Source organism: Macrobrachium rosenbergii, chromosome 55, assembly GCF_040412425.1.
Source record: "Macrobrachium rosenbergii isolate ZJJX-2024 chromosome 55, ASM4041242v1, whole genome shotgun sequence".
Taxonomy (NCBI): Eukaryota; Metazoa; Arthropoda; class Malacostraca; order Decapoda; family Palaemonidae; genus Macrobrachium; species Macrobrachium rosenbergii.
In genome coordinates, this window is record NC_089795.1 from 52,010,467 (window position 1) to 52,027,966 (window position 17,500).

At 33.1% G+C, this 17,500-nt stretch overlaps 1 protein-coding gene across 4 annotated transcripts in view; it reads left to right on the forward strand.

Moving 5' to 3' along the window:
- Positions 1-17,500, forward strand: part of LOC136835247 (uncharacterized) — a 59,685-nt gene that overhangs the window by 20,517 nt on the left and 21,668 nt on the right. For all 4 annotated transcript variants that reach the window (XM_067098523.1, XM_067098521.1, XM_067098520.1 and 1 more), the window contains exon 2: positions 13,680-13,912. In XM_067098523.1, the coding sequence (XP_066954624.1) occupies positions 13,680-13,912 (233 nt within the window). The remainder of the gene's footprint in view (positions 1-13,679; positions 13,913-17,500) is intronic.

Consider the following 17,500-nt stretch of genomic DNA (forward strand, 5'->3'; position numbering starts at 1 on the left):
CACACACACACACACACACACACACACATATATATATATATATATATATATATATATATATATATATATATATATATATATATATATATATATATATATATATATAATCTTCTATCATTTTATACCCAGCTATACCACCAAATACAACGACCATATAACTCAGAGTAATACAATAATACAGTAATTTATCTTAATTCATACAAGTTTAGTTTTGTGTCTGCAAAAATGTTATATATTACAACTTCTCTTAAATAGGAATTAAGTGAAATTATTACCACAGTTGCACCTACAACTCCTTTCTCATTTGCTTTTAAATCATGTTCCTCAAATTAGCTTTCAAAACAGCACTTACCCAATTAAAAACAGCACTTGCCCAATTAAAATCAGCACTTGCCCAATTAACAAGCCACTTTTTATCTCGTCTGGGGCTTAGTGCACGCAAAATGTTATCGCCTTGATAACATTGCCAATTAATCAGTAAGATTTTAACAGCAATTAGGGAGACAGTTCACAAATAAAGATTAAAACTGATAAATAGTAAATAGCTATTAAGGAAAGAATGGAACTGGTGTGGCGTGATGGTAAAAGGTCACGCTTATTTTTACCAAGAATGGGAACAGCGAAAAGGAATATAAATAGTTGAGAGATATTCACATGTAGACAGAGAGAGAGAGAAGATTGAGGAACCGTGTCGAGAGAGAGATTGAAGACCGATCAGTCATGAGCGATATAGTAGTAACTGAAAAATGCATAGTGAGATCAAATTAAAAGGAATAAAAAATATATGATCAAATAAATGGTTAGAGAGAGAGGTATGATAATGAAAGTTAAATCAGAATTATTAGTGTCATAATACTAAAGGAATAAAAGATCAAATGAGATCAAACGAGAGAGAGAGAGAGAGAGAATTGTGTTACTGAAAAGCTAAGTTAGAACTATTAGTGTTACCTGGAAAATACAAAGCCAGATGGTAATAAAGAGAATAAAGATCAAAGTGAGAATGAAATGAGAACGAGAGAGAGAGAGAGAGAGAGAGAGAGAGAGAGAGAGAGAGAGAGATAATGTGCTTCTGAAAGCCACACTGGAATTATTAATGTGAACTGGCAGATAGGAGGTCAGGTAAAATTAAAGGAATAAAAATAGCATCAAATGAAACGAATGGATCTCTCTCTCTCTCTCTCTCTCTCTCTCTCTCTATATATATATATATATATATATATATATATATATATATATATATATATATATATATATATATTGTATATACAGTATATATATATATGTATGTATATATATGTATATATATAGTATATTATATATATATATATATATATATATATATATATATATATATATATATATATATATATATATCTCTCTATCTCTGCCTATATATATATATATAATGATGCTAAATTTTACATAGGAACTATTACTCTAAACTGGTAAACAGTTTCAGATAAGATTGTTGAACGACTGAAAAATAAAAAAAAAAATTAAGCGAACGGTTAAAAATAAAGGAAAATAAATAAAGACAAAAAGGGAAAGATTTATAATGATTCTTCCGTCTTCCCATTTACTTCATCAGAGGAAAAGGACGTGCAAATTACCGAGGGAAATTGAGATAAATTGCCTTTATATATAACATAATCCCCACGTTCTTCTTTTTCTGTTTCTCTCTCCGAGTTGAGTCTCGGGAACTAAAATTTTGGTAATTATAGTTCCTCTCTGATCAACGATTGAGACACGGGCTCTCTCTCTCTCTCTCTCTCTCTCTCTCTCTCTCTCTCTCTCTCTCTCTCTCTCTCTCTCTCTCTCTCTCTCTCTCTCTCTCTCTCCATTCGTTTCATTTGATTTCACTGTTCATTCTTTTAAATCTTATCTGACTTCATCTGCCAGTTTCCACTAATAAAACTCCTGTATAGCTTTCCACTAACATTTTCTCTCTCTCTCTCTCTCTCTCTCTCTCTCTCTCTCTCTCTCTCTCTCTCTCTCTCTCTCTCTCTCTCTCTCTCTCTCCATTAGTTTCATTTGATTTTGTTTTTCATTCTATTGATCTTATCTGACTTTTCATCTGCCAGTTTACACTAATAAAATTCCTGTATAGCTTTCCAGTAACATTCTCTCTCTCTCTCTCTCTCTCTCTCTCTCTCTCTCTCTCTCTCTCTCTCTCTCTCATTCGTTTCATTTGATTTTGTTTTTCATTCTTTTGATCTTATCTGACTTTTCGTCTGCCAGTTTACACTAATAACTCCTGTATAGCTTTCCAGTAACATTCTCTCTCTCTCTCTCTCTCTCTCTCTCTCTCTCTCTCTCTCTCTCTCTCTCTCTCTCTCTCTCTCTTTTATTCCAAAAGGTTATATTACTAAGATTCTTGTCCTCCATCCTGGACCGTTTCTTATCAAAATGCTCCTTCAAACCTTCAAAAGTAGGATGACTTGCCTGGTTATATATTAAAAAAAGCTACTGTTTAGAAATTTTTATAATCTGAGAGTTATTCATTTATTTTATTCCAGTTCGTCATATTGATATTGGATCAGTTGTTGTTGAAAGCTACATTTATATAACATAACTTCCATATAGTAAATTCTATTATTTTTGTTTTGAAAAATAGACTTAAAAAAAAAACAGCGATGTATTCATGAATGGCAGCTATTCTAACCAGATGTCACAAGTAATCAGCCTCAGTTTTATTCATACAAATCTCCCAGGGCTGGACATCTTATTTCCTTTCCTACATTCTGCAAAAATGCTTCATCTTTATAGAAATAAGAAAAAATTACCAACACGGAAAAGAACCAGTGACCAGAAAAACGAAATAATTTTTTTTTTGTCTTTTAAGAATTTTAGGCTGTCCTGTTCAAGTTTCTGTTGGCCATCCATTGCTTAATGACTGCTTTTTTGAGAATGCTCTTCATATCTTTGTTTTTCTTAGCTATATAACACTTTCCTTAATGAGATTGCAGGTGGACCGTTGCCAGCGTGGTTAAATATTATCATTCCTTAATTCTTTTTCCTCATTCTTTTCTTGTTTCCTTTGGACTTGCCCTCTGGGCATTTCATGAAAGTTTGAGATAGTTTAAAGGAACGACCGTAAACCCTAAACTGAAACCTCGCTTTCATCCGAGCTTGAGTCTGGCTCACATCTACCAACCTTCAAGGCAGAGTGTCCAGCTTTCTATGCCAACAAGACTCATAGGATTTTAAACGTTTTAATTCAAGCAAACGTAGAAATAGGCTTTGGATCAACATCAGAAACGTTTCAGAAAAATTTTGCCGTTTAATTTATGGCCTTTGTCTAAACATCCAGAATTTCTTGAGCTTGGCAGAGCCATGGTACTCATTAGCAGAAATCGATAAGTATAATAAATAGATAACATTCTGATAAGGAGATGAGGAAGTTTTGGAAGGGAACCATGAAATTTAGCGTTATCAAGGCGTTATGATCTATAATGATTGGTAGAGTGTGAACGAAAATTCTTCTATATATATATATATATATATATATATATATATATATATATATATATATATATATATATATATATATATATATATAATATATATATATATATATATATATATATATATATATATATATATATATATATAAACCTTTCAGATACATTATTAATAATGTTATGTCTAAAATTCCAAAATCAACTCATCACTTGCCTGTTACACAAATACTCTAGTAATTTGCTCATGTCACCTATTCATGGATCTTTCCCTCAACCATGTATCATCCTGGTCAGCCACTCAGTCATACCTTCATAACCACAGCATAGCCACTTACTTGTAACCCCATCAACCCCTAGGTGCAGTTTACTCCTCTAGGACAATACCAAGTAAATTAGCCCCTGATGTAGTACGATAAGTACATCTTATAGTACAAAAAAGAGCTTTTACGTCACGTTCTAACTCGAAGTACTAACAATGAATCTCATTTTATATATATATATATATATATATATATATATATATATATATATATATATATATATAATGGGATGTTGTAGAAGGGGCCACGATAATATAATAATAATAATAATCATCCTCATCTTTTATGAAAATTAAAAGAAACGACTGCTGTTAACATATAATTGTTTTACAAAATAAGTGAATCTTTCTCTACAGAAGAGAGAGAGAGAGAGAGAGAGAGAGAGAGAGGTGGTTATAGGATCAATATAATTAGTACTCTAATGGCGGGAGGGGCCCTTATCAAATTCCATATTGCTTACTCTTCTAACGCAGCCGAACACGCAACCTCACATGGAAACCTATAACTACCGACAGAGATTAATTGTTAGTACTTCGAGCGCACGTGACGTAAAAGCTCTTTTTTTGTAGAACAGAAGCCCCGCAAACAAATAAATGAGGCTTTGAGGCTATAAGATACTTTATCGTATGTTAAATCAGGGGCTAATTTGCCCTTTGTTGTCCTGAAAGTAAACTGCACCTAGGGGGTTGATGGGGTTACAAGTAAGTGGCTATGCTGTGGTTATGAAGGTATGACTGAGTGGCTGACCAGGATGAGTAAGTATGGTTGCGGGAAAGATCCATGAATAGGTGATATGAGCAATTACAGTATTTGTGTAAGCGGGTAAGTGATGAGTTGATTTTGGGATTTTAGACCATAACATTAGTTAATGTATCTGGAAAGGTTCCTTGAAAAGATAATAGAAGGATTTATAGGGGAAGGACTGTGTCAATTTATGCAAGGAAAAAGTTGTATGGTTAAATTTCTTGTTATGAAACAACAGTTGTATGAAAACCTGAGGATTGAATGGAAAAGATATATGTGGCAAAAATTACCTAGAAAAAACATAAATATAATGACAGATTTCCAATGAATTTTATTGATAGACTGATTACAATCATAAACAAACGCCAAAGCAACACTTGTCAACAAAGGAAGATGTCAGGCTTCATAAGCAACACTTCTTTCCTGAAGTTCTGTAGATGATGAAGAGGACAACTGCTATTTTAAGACCAGGATGTCCATCAACACGACCCGTCCATCTCTCTCTCCCTCCCTCCCTCCCAATACCAACCATCCCTGAGGTCATTGTGTATAGGGGAGCGGGGACGGTGAATATGAGTCAGGTTATTCGAGCATCTATTTTCAGCCCAGGAGACGGTAATGGTTACCTGGGCTAAATATTTGGCAGCCTCTTCCCCCTCTCCCTTCTTCCCCCCACCCGTGAGATCTGAAGGCTCTGTCCCATCCCCCCCGGGTCTCGAATTCATGAAGGGTGTCCTGACTGACTTTCAAGGACTCTCGATCTACGGCGACGTCACTCCTATGTGACTGAGCAGGTACGAGGGAAAATGAGGCGATTTAGGGCTGTCCTTTCAGGGAAATGAAAGCCAGGGAAGCCCCGGGGCTACGGAGGCGTTTTAGGGCCTGAGCTGTAAGGTCAGTGCAAAGGTAACCCAATCATCGACCCCCCTGGGTCATCTATCTGCTTTCCTAAATGTCATCTCCAATCGTTTATCTAGCTATTGATCGCACGGTTTGCCAACTTATTGGGTTCTTTCTCTCCTGTTCCTGTGGCCTCTTCCCTGTATTCATTTTCTTATAAAGCACTCGTACACACACATACACACAGACATATGTATATGTATAGTGAATATTAAGGCTTCAGGAAAAGCATAGCCATAAAAATTTGGCAACCTCTGAAATCATTGATTCCCACATAATATTTCATCCTATATTAAAGGCAATTGTCAGAAAAGAGTTTAATTCCCTCTACGTTTGTTCACACAGTGGGTTTCACGAGCATGCAAATGAACTCATTTATTCTTCATAATGTTCAGTGCCCTGTTTGCTAAGCAAATGAAAAATCCTTTGATGTTCATGATTGTTGGCAAATTCCAGGATTAAAATTGATACATGATTGTCTTTTAGAACATGTAAGCACAGTAGCACATACCACCATACATAGTTCTTTAAATTTTTCCTGTTGAACTATAGTTATACAAAACTCTTTACAATTGCCATCAATATATATATATATATATATATATATATATATATATATATATATATATATATATATATATATATATATTGTGTGCGTGTGTGTGCGTCTGTGTATAAATAATGACCTAGTTTCATTATAGCTCAACTGGTATTTCCTGAACCTCACAATGTTAGTCTTAAATTCAGTCCCCACTCAAAGCTCGATTAGATTTCACGGGAACAGGATCTAACCATCTCAGTGAGTTAGGAATGGAGGGTTTGGGGAGCCCATAGCTCTACCTGCTTAGTCATCAGCAGTCACTGTCTGGTTACCCGAGGTCCTAGCTTGGGTGGGGTGTTGCCAATATTCTATATTTTCATTGTCTTGAATTTACGAGAAGTCTTAGTATTGACTGAACAATTTACAGTTTCAGCCAGTGTCCATCATTCTGAATGTTAAGAAATAGTGATAGAAGTTATGACATGTATAATGCATGGGGGGATATGAATAGGCAAAGGATAATGTAACAGGGAATTTTAACATTATTTATACATATCAGAAATGAATAAAATGAAAAAATATGTGTATGAAATGTAATATGTATAAACAAATTCTAAATAGATGCATGATTGTCTAACAAGAAACCTTTGTTGTAAGCTGTCAAAGGGTTGAATGTCATAAATGAAAATAATCATATGTGACAACTGGCTGAGCCCAGTGCTTCCGTGAGAACCCAGCTAGCGAAAAAGCAATTCAGACCTCATTTGCGTGAGTGTCGTTAGCATCTAAGACCTCTGACATAAGTCAAATCATAAATTGCTTTCCTTTCGCTCGAGTTAATGATCTTCGTTAAAATTCCATCGCGTGATCTCCAGGACTTTTGCTGCTTGATGAGATGAGCGTCATGTAACTTCGCTGTTCTTATTCGATGTAGCTTTGCTCCATGTTTGTTATTTGGTGGTTTGGAGGTTTGCAGTAGACGAATTTTCAAACACATTTTTATATATGCATACGTACATACATACATACATATATATATATATATATATATATATATATATATATGTGTGTGTATATATACATGTGTTTGTTTGTATTTATATATATATATATATATATATATATATATATATATACATACATACATACTATATTGTATACATGTAGTTTGTGTTTAATGTTTATTTAATGTTTATAATATATATATAATATATATATATATATATATATATATATGTATATATATACATATATGTATTTATTTATATGCACACGCACACACACGTATATATATTTCATAATACCATATATAATCAGTAGCGTGATTGTACTACATTCATATGCAGTACTTGTTACGTCTTTGGAAAATAACACGCGCGCATCTAACATTGAAAATGTAATCATCGAATGATCTTATATTTGTAATTTCATGTCTGACACACAAACAAGACTTCAAAGACGATTCTCGTTGACAACGGCGATTCCAAAACAGAATATCTTTTGATTCCCATTTTAAAAGAAATTTTCCATTAGAATTATAGCAATTACTATCATTACTGAGGCTCCTTTCATTCCCTTTTTGAAAGGAAATTTTTAATTAGAATCATAGCAATCAGTATCATTATTGAGGCTCCTTTGATTCCCGCTTTAAAAGAAATTTTTAATTAGAATCATAGCAATTACTATCATTATTAAGTATCTTTTGATTCCCTTTTTAAAAGAAATATTTAATTAGAATCATAGCAATTACTATCATTATTGAGGCTCCTTTGATTCCCTTTTTAAAAGAAATATTTAATTAGAATCATAGCAATTACTATCATTATAGGCTCCATTGATTATTTTTAAAAAAATATTTCATTAGAATCTAGCAATTACTATCATGATTGGTTCTTTGATTCCTTGCAAAAAGTTTTAATTAGAATCATATCAATTACTATCAATATTGATGCTCTTTTGATTCCTTTTTTAAGAGAAATATTTAATTAGAATCATAGTAATTACTATCATTATTGAGGCTGTCTTTTGATTCACTTTTTTAAAGAATTTTTTAATTAGAATCATAGCAAATACTATCATTATTGAGGCTATTTTGATTTCCTTTATAAAAGAAATTGTTAATTAGAATCATAGCACTTACACTCATTATTGAAATCTAGTTCCTTCTTGCAAAGAAATTACAATTAGAATCATATGATTACTATCATTTTTGAGGCTCTCTTTTGAATCACTTTTTAAAAGAAATTGTTAATTCGAATCATAGCAATTACTGTCATTATTGAGGCTCTCTTTTGATTCCATTTTTAAAAGAATTTTTTAATTCGAATCATAGCACTTACTATCATTATTGAGGCTCTTTTGATTCCATTTTCAAAAGAAATTGTTAATTTGAATCTGTAAATTACTATGTTATTGAAACTCTTTTGATTCCCTTTTTAAAAGAAATTGTTAATTCAGATCATAGCAATTACAATCATTGTAATGATAGTAATTACTATTAATATTGTATTATTATTATTATTATTATTATTATTATTATTATTATTATTATTATTATTATTATTCAGAAGGTAGCCCCTATACAGATGGAACAAGCCCATGCAGAGGGTCCTTTGACCTTGAAATTCAAACCAGACACTAGAAAATGACACAAATTTCAGCAGCAAGCTCAATAAGGTCAGTGACCTCACGTGCTTGTTTCCACCTCTATAGGTTTCATCTTCTGAATAATAATAATAATAATAATAATAATAATAATAATAATAATAATATAATATAAAATTCATTGTCACCTTTTCCCTAGCAGATGCCTCTGCAGACTCGATTTCCATTGGAGCCTCTTGGGTTTATACTCTGTTGACTCTATCCATCAGAGTTTTCTGCTGAAGATTTAAAGAATTAAAAAAGAAAGAAAAGGGGACAAGCCTCTCTTTAATAAAGTATTGAAGCAAATTCATTACTCTGGATTAAACAGGAATCAAAGGGTTTTATTTCATGTTTTTTTGTGATTATATCGTTGCAGGCAACATTCATTTAGAGATAATCGCTCGGTAATGACCAACAGACTGTTATATCCAGATAATATCTGTTAATGGAGGATTTCAGTTGTTATTTTGATTTAACTAGGAATACGTTTGTTGCTGTGCTTTTCAATAAACTATAGTTTTCAATTACTTAAAGTTCGAATAGCAAGTTATTAGTTAACATCAGTGATATGATTAAATCTTTTATGTTTTGTTATACGGTTAATTCACTTTATTAAGTAGGCATTCCCAGAGATTCTAAATTCTCTTATTAGAAAAGCTGAGGAAAAACTTACTGATTCGTTAGAAAAGATTTATAAATTTTTCTGATTTATCGAGCGAACTTTAAAACCGGTAGCTTCGTTTTGTGTGTGTATACATATATATATATATATATATATATATATATATATATATATATATATATATATATATATATATATATGTATGTATATATATATATATACATACATAAATTTATATATTTATATATATATAAATTCATATATATATAAATTTTTATATATATTATATATATATATATATATTATATATATATATATATATATATATATATATATATATATATATATATATATATATATATATTATAAATTTATTCACAAGCAGAGAAGAAGAATCAAGCATATGAAAGTCTCTGTTTCAATGCTGAGTGAACAGAATTGTCCAGGCAAAGGAGTAGACGACCCAAAATGAAATAAAATGTTGATTGTAATTAGTGAAACATTTTCTTACTTCATCTCCATAGCTAAGATAATTGACTCTAAGGCTCTTCAGCTCGATTCCCATAGCGGCCATCAAAGGTCGTTATGTGTACAAGGGTCACGTTTCACGACTTGAGGTATAAAGTAGGGACTTTGTAGATGTTTACCCAACAGTAGCCAAGTGTATAAGATGTATATACATCTCCACCTTCTCCAAGAGAAAAAGATAGATATATATTCATCATTGTCTGTTTGTCTGTATCTCGGTCTGTGTCCTGCCACAGGTTTTCGTCAAATGTTGTTGGTGTATTCCAGTGTTGTTAGTCCTGATTACATAGCGAATTACAGAACGTTGAAGAAAGTAGGTTAGGGAATTCAGTTACCCAGGTCATATTTTGGATACTTGCTACAATAAACCTGTGAAGATATTTTATAATAATAGTGAGAGAGAAGCGTAGGAGTGAGATTTACTGAAAGACATTCAGTTTTTTCCTTTTAAAGGGTTTAATGTCCAATCAAATCAATGTTATGGAGTATTTAATGTAAATTTGATCTTTTCATGTAAAATATTGTAAGAAAAACATGCATATAAAAATTGTCTTCACTAGAATAGAAACATTGTTTATAAAATCCCATAAATGATTGGGCGATATATATATATATATATATATATATATATATATATATAATATATATATATATATATATATATATATATATATATATATATATATATATATATATTATATATAATGTATGTATCGCCTCCATTTAAGGATTTATAACAATATTCTATTCTAGTGAGACATATTTTATGCATGTTTTTCTTACAATGTTGTATGAAAGATCACATTGTCATTAAATAATTTAACATTGATTTAGTGTTCTGAAACCCCAGCAAAAACACACTAATGTCTTTCACTATATAATAAATATATATATATATCTATATATATATATATATATATATATATATATATATATATATATATATATATATATATATATATATATAATATATATATATATATATTGACCAATCAACGAAGATAACAACAGATAAAACAATAGGTCTATTAACTTAACGAACGAGTATTAATAAAATAAAATAACACGAAGAAAAACAACAACAAATAATAATAATAATAATAATAATAATAATAATAATAATAATAATAAGAAGAAGAAGAAGAAGAAGAAGAAGAAGAAGAAGAAGAAGAAAGAAGATGAAAAAACTCGATCGAACTCATGAATCGAATCGTGACAGAAAATAATCTTAGCAATTTCCCATCTTATTCAATCATTATCTATCGGAAGGTGATTCTCGGTAAAACAATACAGACCTTCCAATTCGGACTTCACATGCGAGCGAAGTTTACGAGGGTTTTATCACTATGCTTCGAAGCCCCGGCGAATAACTGTCGTAAAGCAAGATATTTTAGGTAGATGGGTTGCTACAAAGATGGCCTGAGAGAGAGAGAGAGAGAGAGAGAGAGAGAGAGAGAGAGAGAGATTAAATGGTTTCTTTAAATTTGTGATGAGTTTCTGATTCTCATTTCTATGCAGTGGGAGCACAGACATTTTCATTTCAGATAGATATGTATCCAGATAGATGGATAGAAAGATAGATAGATAGCCAGAGAGAGAGAGAGATTATTTGGTGTCTATAAATTTGTGATGAGTTTCTGATTTGTAGTTTTATGCAGTGGAAACAGAAATTTTTCATTTGTAGAGCGAGAAAGAGATAGATCATTTGGTGTCCATAAATTTGTGATGCGATTCTAATTTGCAGTTTTATGCAGTGGAAACTCATATTTGTTTTAATAAGTTTCTTTTGGTGATTCAGTCTTTTCATTTCTATCCAAAGGGCTCACGTTTCTTTTAACCGTTAACCGTTAATCGTTTCCCTAGTTATTTTGAGTTTGACATTATTCAGCGCAATGAATGATGAAGACCAAAACACCGCTATTTTTATGTTGATCTTCCTTTATTCATTTAGGCATTACATTCATCTATATACATTTCTTACTTGATACGACCCTCCACGAATGCTTCCTTTATGCATAACGCTACTGAAAACTGATTGTTTGAAACAACAAAAAGCGTCAGATAACCCTTTTCCACGCCCAAGACTCTTACACAACACGGAGAGCTCTCTACACCTTCCCCTGAGAAGGGGAGTAATCACAGGTAATCCGAAAGCAATCATTGGCCTTCACAAGCTCTTGAAGAATTACGTGAAAATACTGCTTATTACTTGCGTGTAATGTAAGCATGATTAATTAGAATTAATTATCATCGATTATTGGAAATATCCATAGAAGGGTCTCCAGCACAAATTCCCCCCTCCTCTGCTGATCTGCTTTCTCATGCCTCTAATAACTTGAACAAATGTCGTGCAAACACGCAAACTCTTCTTACACACAAAAATGCTCGTTTGTCAGCGTTACCTTCCTCCTTTATGTGTGTGTGTGTGTGTGTGTGTGTGTATACGTGTGAGCACATGAGCGTTATAAAATTTTTCTCAGAAGAGGTGGTCCCTGAATTTAAAGACTGGCCTGTTCATCTGTTAATTGTTAAAAAAATTCTAAAAACTTCCTAATTTTCTAATGAACAGCATGTCGATTTTAATGCTGCATTCTGCTTTAAATTTCAAGCTTTTCTGCACTTTTTCCAAAATTCTAAATTACAAGTTTTCTTTCCAATACCTCTGCATTCAAGTCACCCCGCTCATTAATCTTACTCTCAGCAATTCCGAATTCCATCCTTTTATAACTAATTTCATCTTCTTTTCTTATTCTTCTCTCAATATAATCAAACTTCAGTCTTCCTCAACACTCTCAGATTCCTCGTCCATTTATGATAAAGGTCTTAGTAATTTAAGCCAGTTTTGGAAAACCTTGGTATCGATGGAAATCCTGGTTTGCAGCGCAAGATATTACACCTATCCATTTTGATTAGTTGTTTAATCTGTTCAGATACTTCACTGACATACTTTTCTGCATATCTTCATCCTTCTTACTTATATTCCCCACGAACATTCCTGAGGATTTGTAGCTCTAGGGGCTTTTTGCCAAGGACCTTCCATCTACTCTGGGAGAATGCAATTTAGTCTGGGCAAGATTTATCTACCGGGCTGCACAGTGGTCCTTGGTCTGCATTGATGACTCTGGCAGAACCCACGACTAGATGGGAAGGGTTTACCTTAATTCCGAAAATAAGGGCAGCTGATGAAGGGGCAAAAATAGTAGTGGTAAGAAAAAATGATGGTTTGATTCCATAAACTGTAGGATAAATGCACGATCTCCATACCCTGAGAGATCCTTCCACGGTAGGGATTGTTGGGATAGTTTATGAAAGTAGGAGTACAGTGTATTTAGATTCGGTGTTTGCGTCTTGAAGGAAATTATGAATAAGTATTCAGAATCCATTAACAAAGATCATACAAACAAGATACTCATGATTAAATGCTATTTTACATAGTTATATATTTACAGAGTTTTTCTTACCCAAACTCGCATCAGTGCACAATTTCGTCGTGTTAATAAGCCAATATCCACTCCTTCCAACGATCTTAATATCAGTAAAAATAATGAAATATTTTGCTCAACAAGCTCTTTTTGCCACAAATGCCAAATGTCTCAATACAAGTTCCTCGTTGGACCGGTCAGTACATAGTTCAGCCAGCACGCTGGGCCCGCGTTCAGATCTCCCGGCGGCCAATGAAGAATTAGAGGTGTATTTCTGGTGATAGAGAAATTCATTTCTCGCTATAATGTGGTTCGGATTCCACAGTAAGCTGTAGGTCCCGTTGCTAGGTAACCAGTTGGTTCTTAGCCGCGTAAAATAAGTCTAGTCCTTCGGGCCAGCCCTAGGAGAGCTGTTAATCAGCTCAGTGGTCTGGTTAAACTAAGGTATACTTATTTATTTAGCTCCTAATACATCCATGTTTTCTGCCTCGCTAGATGAGCATGCGCAACGAGCGTCTGAAGAACTCGCCAGCAATTGTCTCTCCACAAAAACACAACTGCATCTTCAGCCCCACTGACGGTGTCGTCAGGAAAGTCAGCAACAATAGCAGCAGCAGCAGCCAAGTCCAGAACACCTACTCATACCCTCCGTTCAATGCTCCTCTTTTAGTGGTGTCTCCTACGTCACCCGTGGGCACGCCATCCCGTCTCCCTGTGGTCGTTCCAAGGTCAGGAAACCCTGTTCTTTCGTTGTTAAACATGTCGGAAACACGTTGGCAACTTGTCTCATACAGTTTGAAAACATGTCGGAAACACACATTGGCAACTTGTCTCATACAGTTTGAAAACATGTCGACAATTTGTCTTATACATTTTGTAAACATGTCGGCAACACATGTCGGCAGTTTGTCGCACATATCACAAACAGGTCAGATACAAGATGACGATTTCATTGGTAGCCCTAACCAGTACCTCATACGGTTATCTCGCAAACAGGTTGAATACAAGCTGACGACTCATTGGTAGTCCAAGCCAGGGCTTCATAAGGTTATCCAGCATTTGCCAAAGATTCATTCTCCACTAAAAGTCGTTGACATGTTTTCAACCTGTTTGTGATATGTATGCGATAAGTCTCCCACGTGTGTTTATGACATGTTTTACTGTAGTTTGGACGTATCCTAAGAATTAACGTTAGCATTGGGGAAAATCTTCCTTGCTATCCTTCATATACTAAGGTTATTTGGTATTACTGAAGTTCACAGAACAAATTGATTTTATAGCAATAATCAAAGTCTGTTAGCAATGGGTATGGGTCATGATATTTGTTATTTCGTAGAGAAAATTTGTTTTACAATGAATAATCAATCTGTTTTTAACTAGGAAATAATTAGGTCATATGAATGCTGAAGTCAATATTTTACTTGTTAGAATCCGACCTCTTCTTTGGTACGGTACTTCATCACTGATATTCATTAGTTTAGCTCATTATTATTATTATTATTATTATTATTATTATTATTATTATTATTATTATTATTATTATTATTTCGCATAATTCCTTAATGGGAACTATGACAAATCTTATAATTACTGAATAATTTATTTTCAGTTGAATACTGAAACGAGTAAGTTCAGCATTTGGATTTAATCTCTCGCTCTGAAATGCTAGCCCTTCTTGACTTGTGTATACCTTAACCAAAGGACGTGTTTAAGAATTTCAGTTCGGACTCTGATATATTAGCAGAGAGATGCTGTATTAGATTCTTATCCGTGATAAAGTATGACATTCATATCACGTCAGGATTACCAAAAATCTCAAGACAACAGCTGTTTGTTTACTAAATCAAGAGATACCTGTAAATTCACCTTAGGAGTAACAAATAGTTTGGCTTAATCCCAAAGGAAATAGTTTACAGCGTAAACTCTCCGTTATAATTTGCCAGAAATTCATAACGCTCTTTATGAAGTATTGCTGATAAACTGCGAAAGACGAAGAGGTCACCAAAGGTCATAATACGCCACGAGATATCCAGTGGTATTTTTAAGAAGACCTACGAGTAGTACTAGGAAAATTCTTCATGAAAGTTTACGAGCTTCTCTGAATTTAGATTAAATAATATAGTTGGTATTTTGCGAAAGGGTGTTCGTAGCATATTCTGGCAAATTTTAGCATGTTATCAACTTCTTTGCATCAGTTATTCAATGTTGTTGGGCACATAGAAACCGCCCGTTGTTACTGCAGTATGATACTGCCCAAATGAACACACCGGACTTGAGAATTGCCCTCAGATGTGCAAAATAATGGTCCTTTGAGGGAACGTTTTGGCAGCTTAAATACCCCAAGGCAGCAAAGGTAAACATTCGTGTAACTAAGCCTTTACTGTCCTTTCTGTAAAGACCTAGGACGTCCATTCTCGGCGAATGGCTGGGTTCCATGACCCAAATCCCTCTCGATCGCCGTTCTCACTCCAATCTCTCACCTGCGCCACACGCTATTTCATTCCCGACCTCCACACCGGTCGTAAAACGGCCGTGATGACCCTCCATAAAGACTGAGGAAGACTCTGGAAAGAGGATTGGGGGTAAATGTAAGACCTTTTCGTTGCTGGTCTGTTTATAGCCAATGAAACAGGTCGAGTGTCTGTGAGATATAAAAAAAGTTTTGATGTTTAGTATTTTTTTCTCTGATACATTGTTTTGATTGCATTTTCTCGATTGATTTTCTGATGGATTAAGCAACGAAATAGGTCTCGTTGTGTCCAATACTAATAACATATAGAAATCAAGATAGTGTTGCCCCTGTGATAATTTCTAACAGTTTAGTTTGTTTTGTAAGATACAAAGTTTTGAGTGCCTTCTTTAGCTTGAGTTTCTAGTGGATTAAGCAACGACATAGACCTCGTTGAGTCCAACACAAGTAACATGCAGAAATCAAGACAGTGATGCCCCTGTGATAATTTATAACAGTTTAGTCTTTCTCTGTGATAAATTGTTTTGATTGAGTTTTCTCGGTTCGTTTTATAATGGATTAGGCAACGAAATAAGCCTCGTTGTATCCAACATTGGTAAAATGTAGAAATTAAGATAGTGTGCCCCTAAGATAATTTCTAACAGTTTAGTTTCTTCACTTCGTTAAATCATTTTGATTGCCTTTTTTCCTTGAATTTCTAATTAATTATGCAACGAAATAGGCCTCGTTGTGTTCAACACTGGTGACGAGTAGAAATCCAAATACTGTTGTCCCTGTTATCACTTGTACTAGTTTTTGAACTATGTTGGGTTTTGTACACAAAGGAGCTCTGTCATATTTATTTTCTCTTATATTTTATTTGAATTTTTACTCTTTTACTCTTGGAACTTGTAAACTATTTTATTGTTTCTTATCCCTTTGATATAGCTGGTGCTTTAAAAAGAAAGCTTAGCGCGACCACTGCTGTATCAAAGGAACAGGCCTAATTGACCAATTACAGAGGGTACGTGCGATGTAAAAGTCAAGTAAAGACCATTTAAAAGATTGTCAATTAAAGAATGTTATTTACAAAGTGTCAAGAATTTCCATTAAGAGAATATATTTCTAAAACGTTAAACCGCAGTCATTTTATGATGGCTGAATACGAGAAAGATACTGTTTTCTTAATGTCTTTTCTTGAATGAAACTTCAGATGGTACGTGAAAAAGGATAATTTAGGATATAACCCTCAGGGAAATTATATTTTGTTCCTTTTACTACGGTCTGAAATTGTTTTGCTATCTCTGTCAGACTTTTTGGTTTCAATAGTAAAAAAAATTTTTGGTTTCAATAGTAAAAAAAAAAGACATTTTTCTTTATTTATAATTATATTCATATAAATTATAAATACAGAAAAATGTCTTTTTTTTTACTATTGAAACCAAAAAGTCTGACAGAGATAGTAAAACATATATATATATATATATATATATATATATATATATATATATATATATATATATATATATATATATAAATGTATATATATATATATATATATATATATATATATATATATATTTGATATATATATATATGTATGTGGGTATATATATATATATATATATGTGTGTGTGTGTGTGTGGCGTGCATGTGTGGGAAGACGTAAGGACCATCTGTTATTCACCTTACAATAGCCAAGGAGGTTAGTCCTAACTATATAATGATCTGAAGGGACTGTAACTATACAACCAGCCATAAATATAATAAAAAAAAACACTGTGTGTTCTCTTCTAACAAGGAAACAAAGGACATTTCTGTGAAAATTTAAACACCTTGCTACTCTTCATAACAGTTCATTAACTTT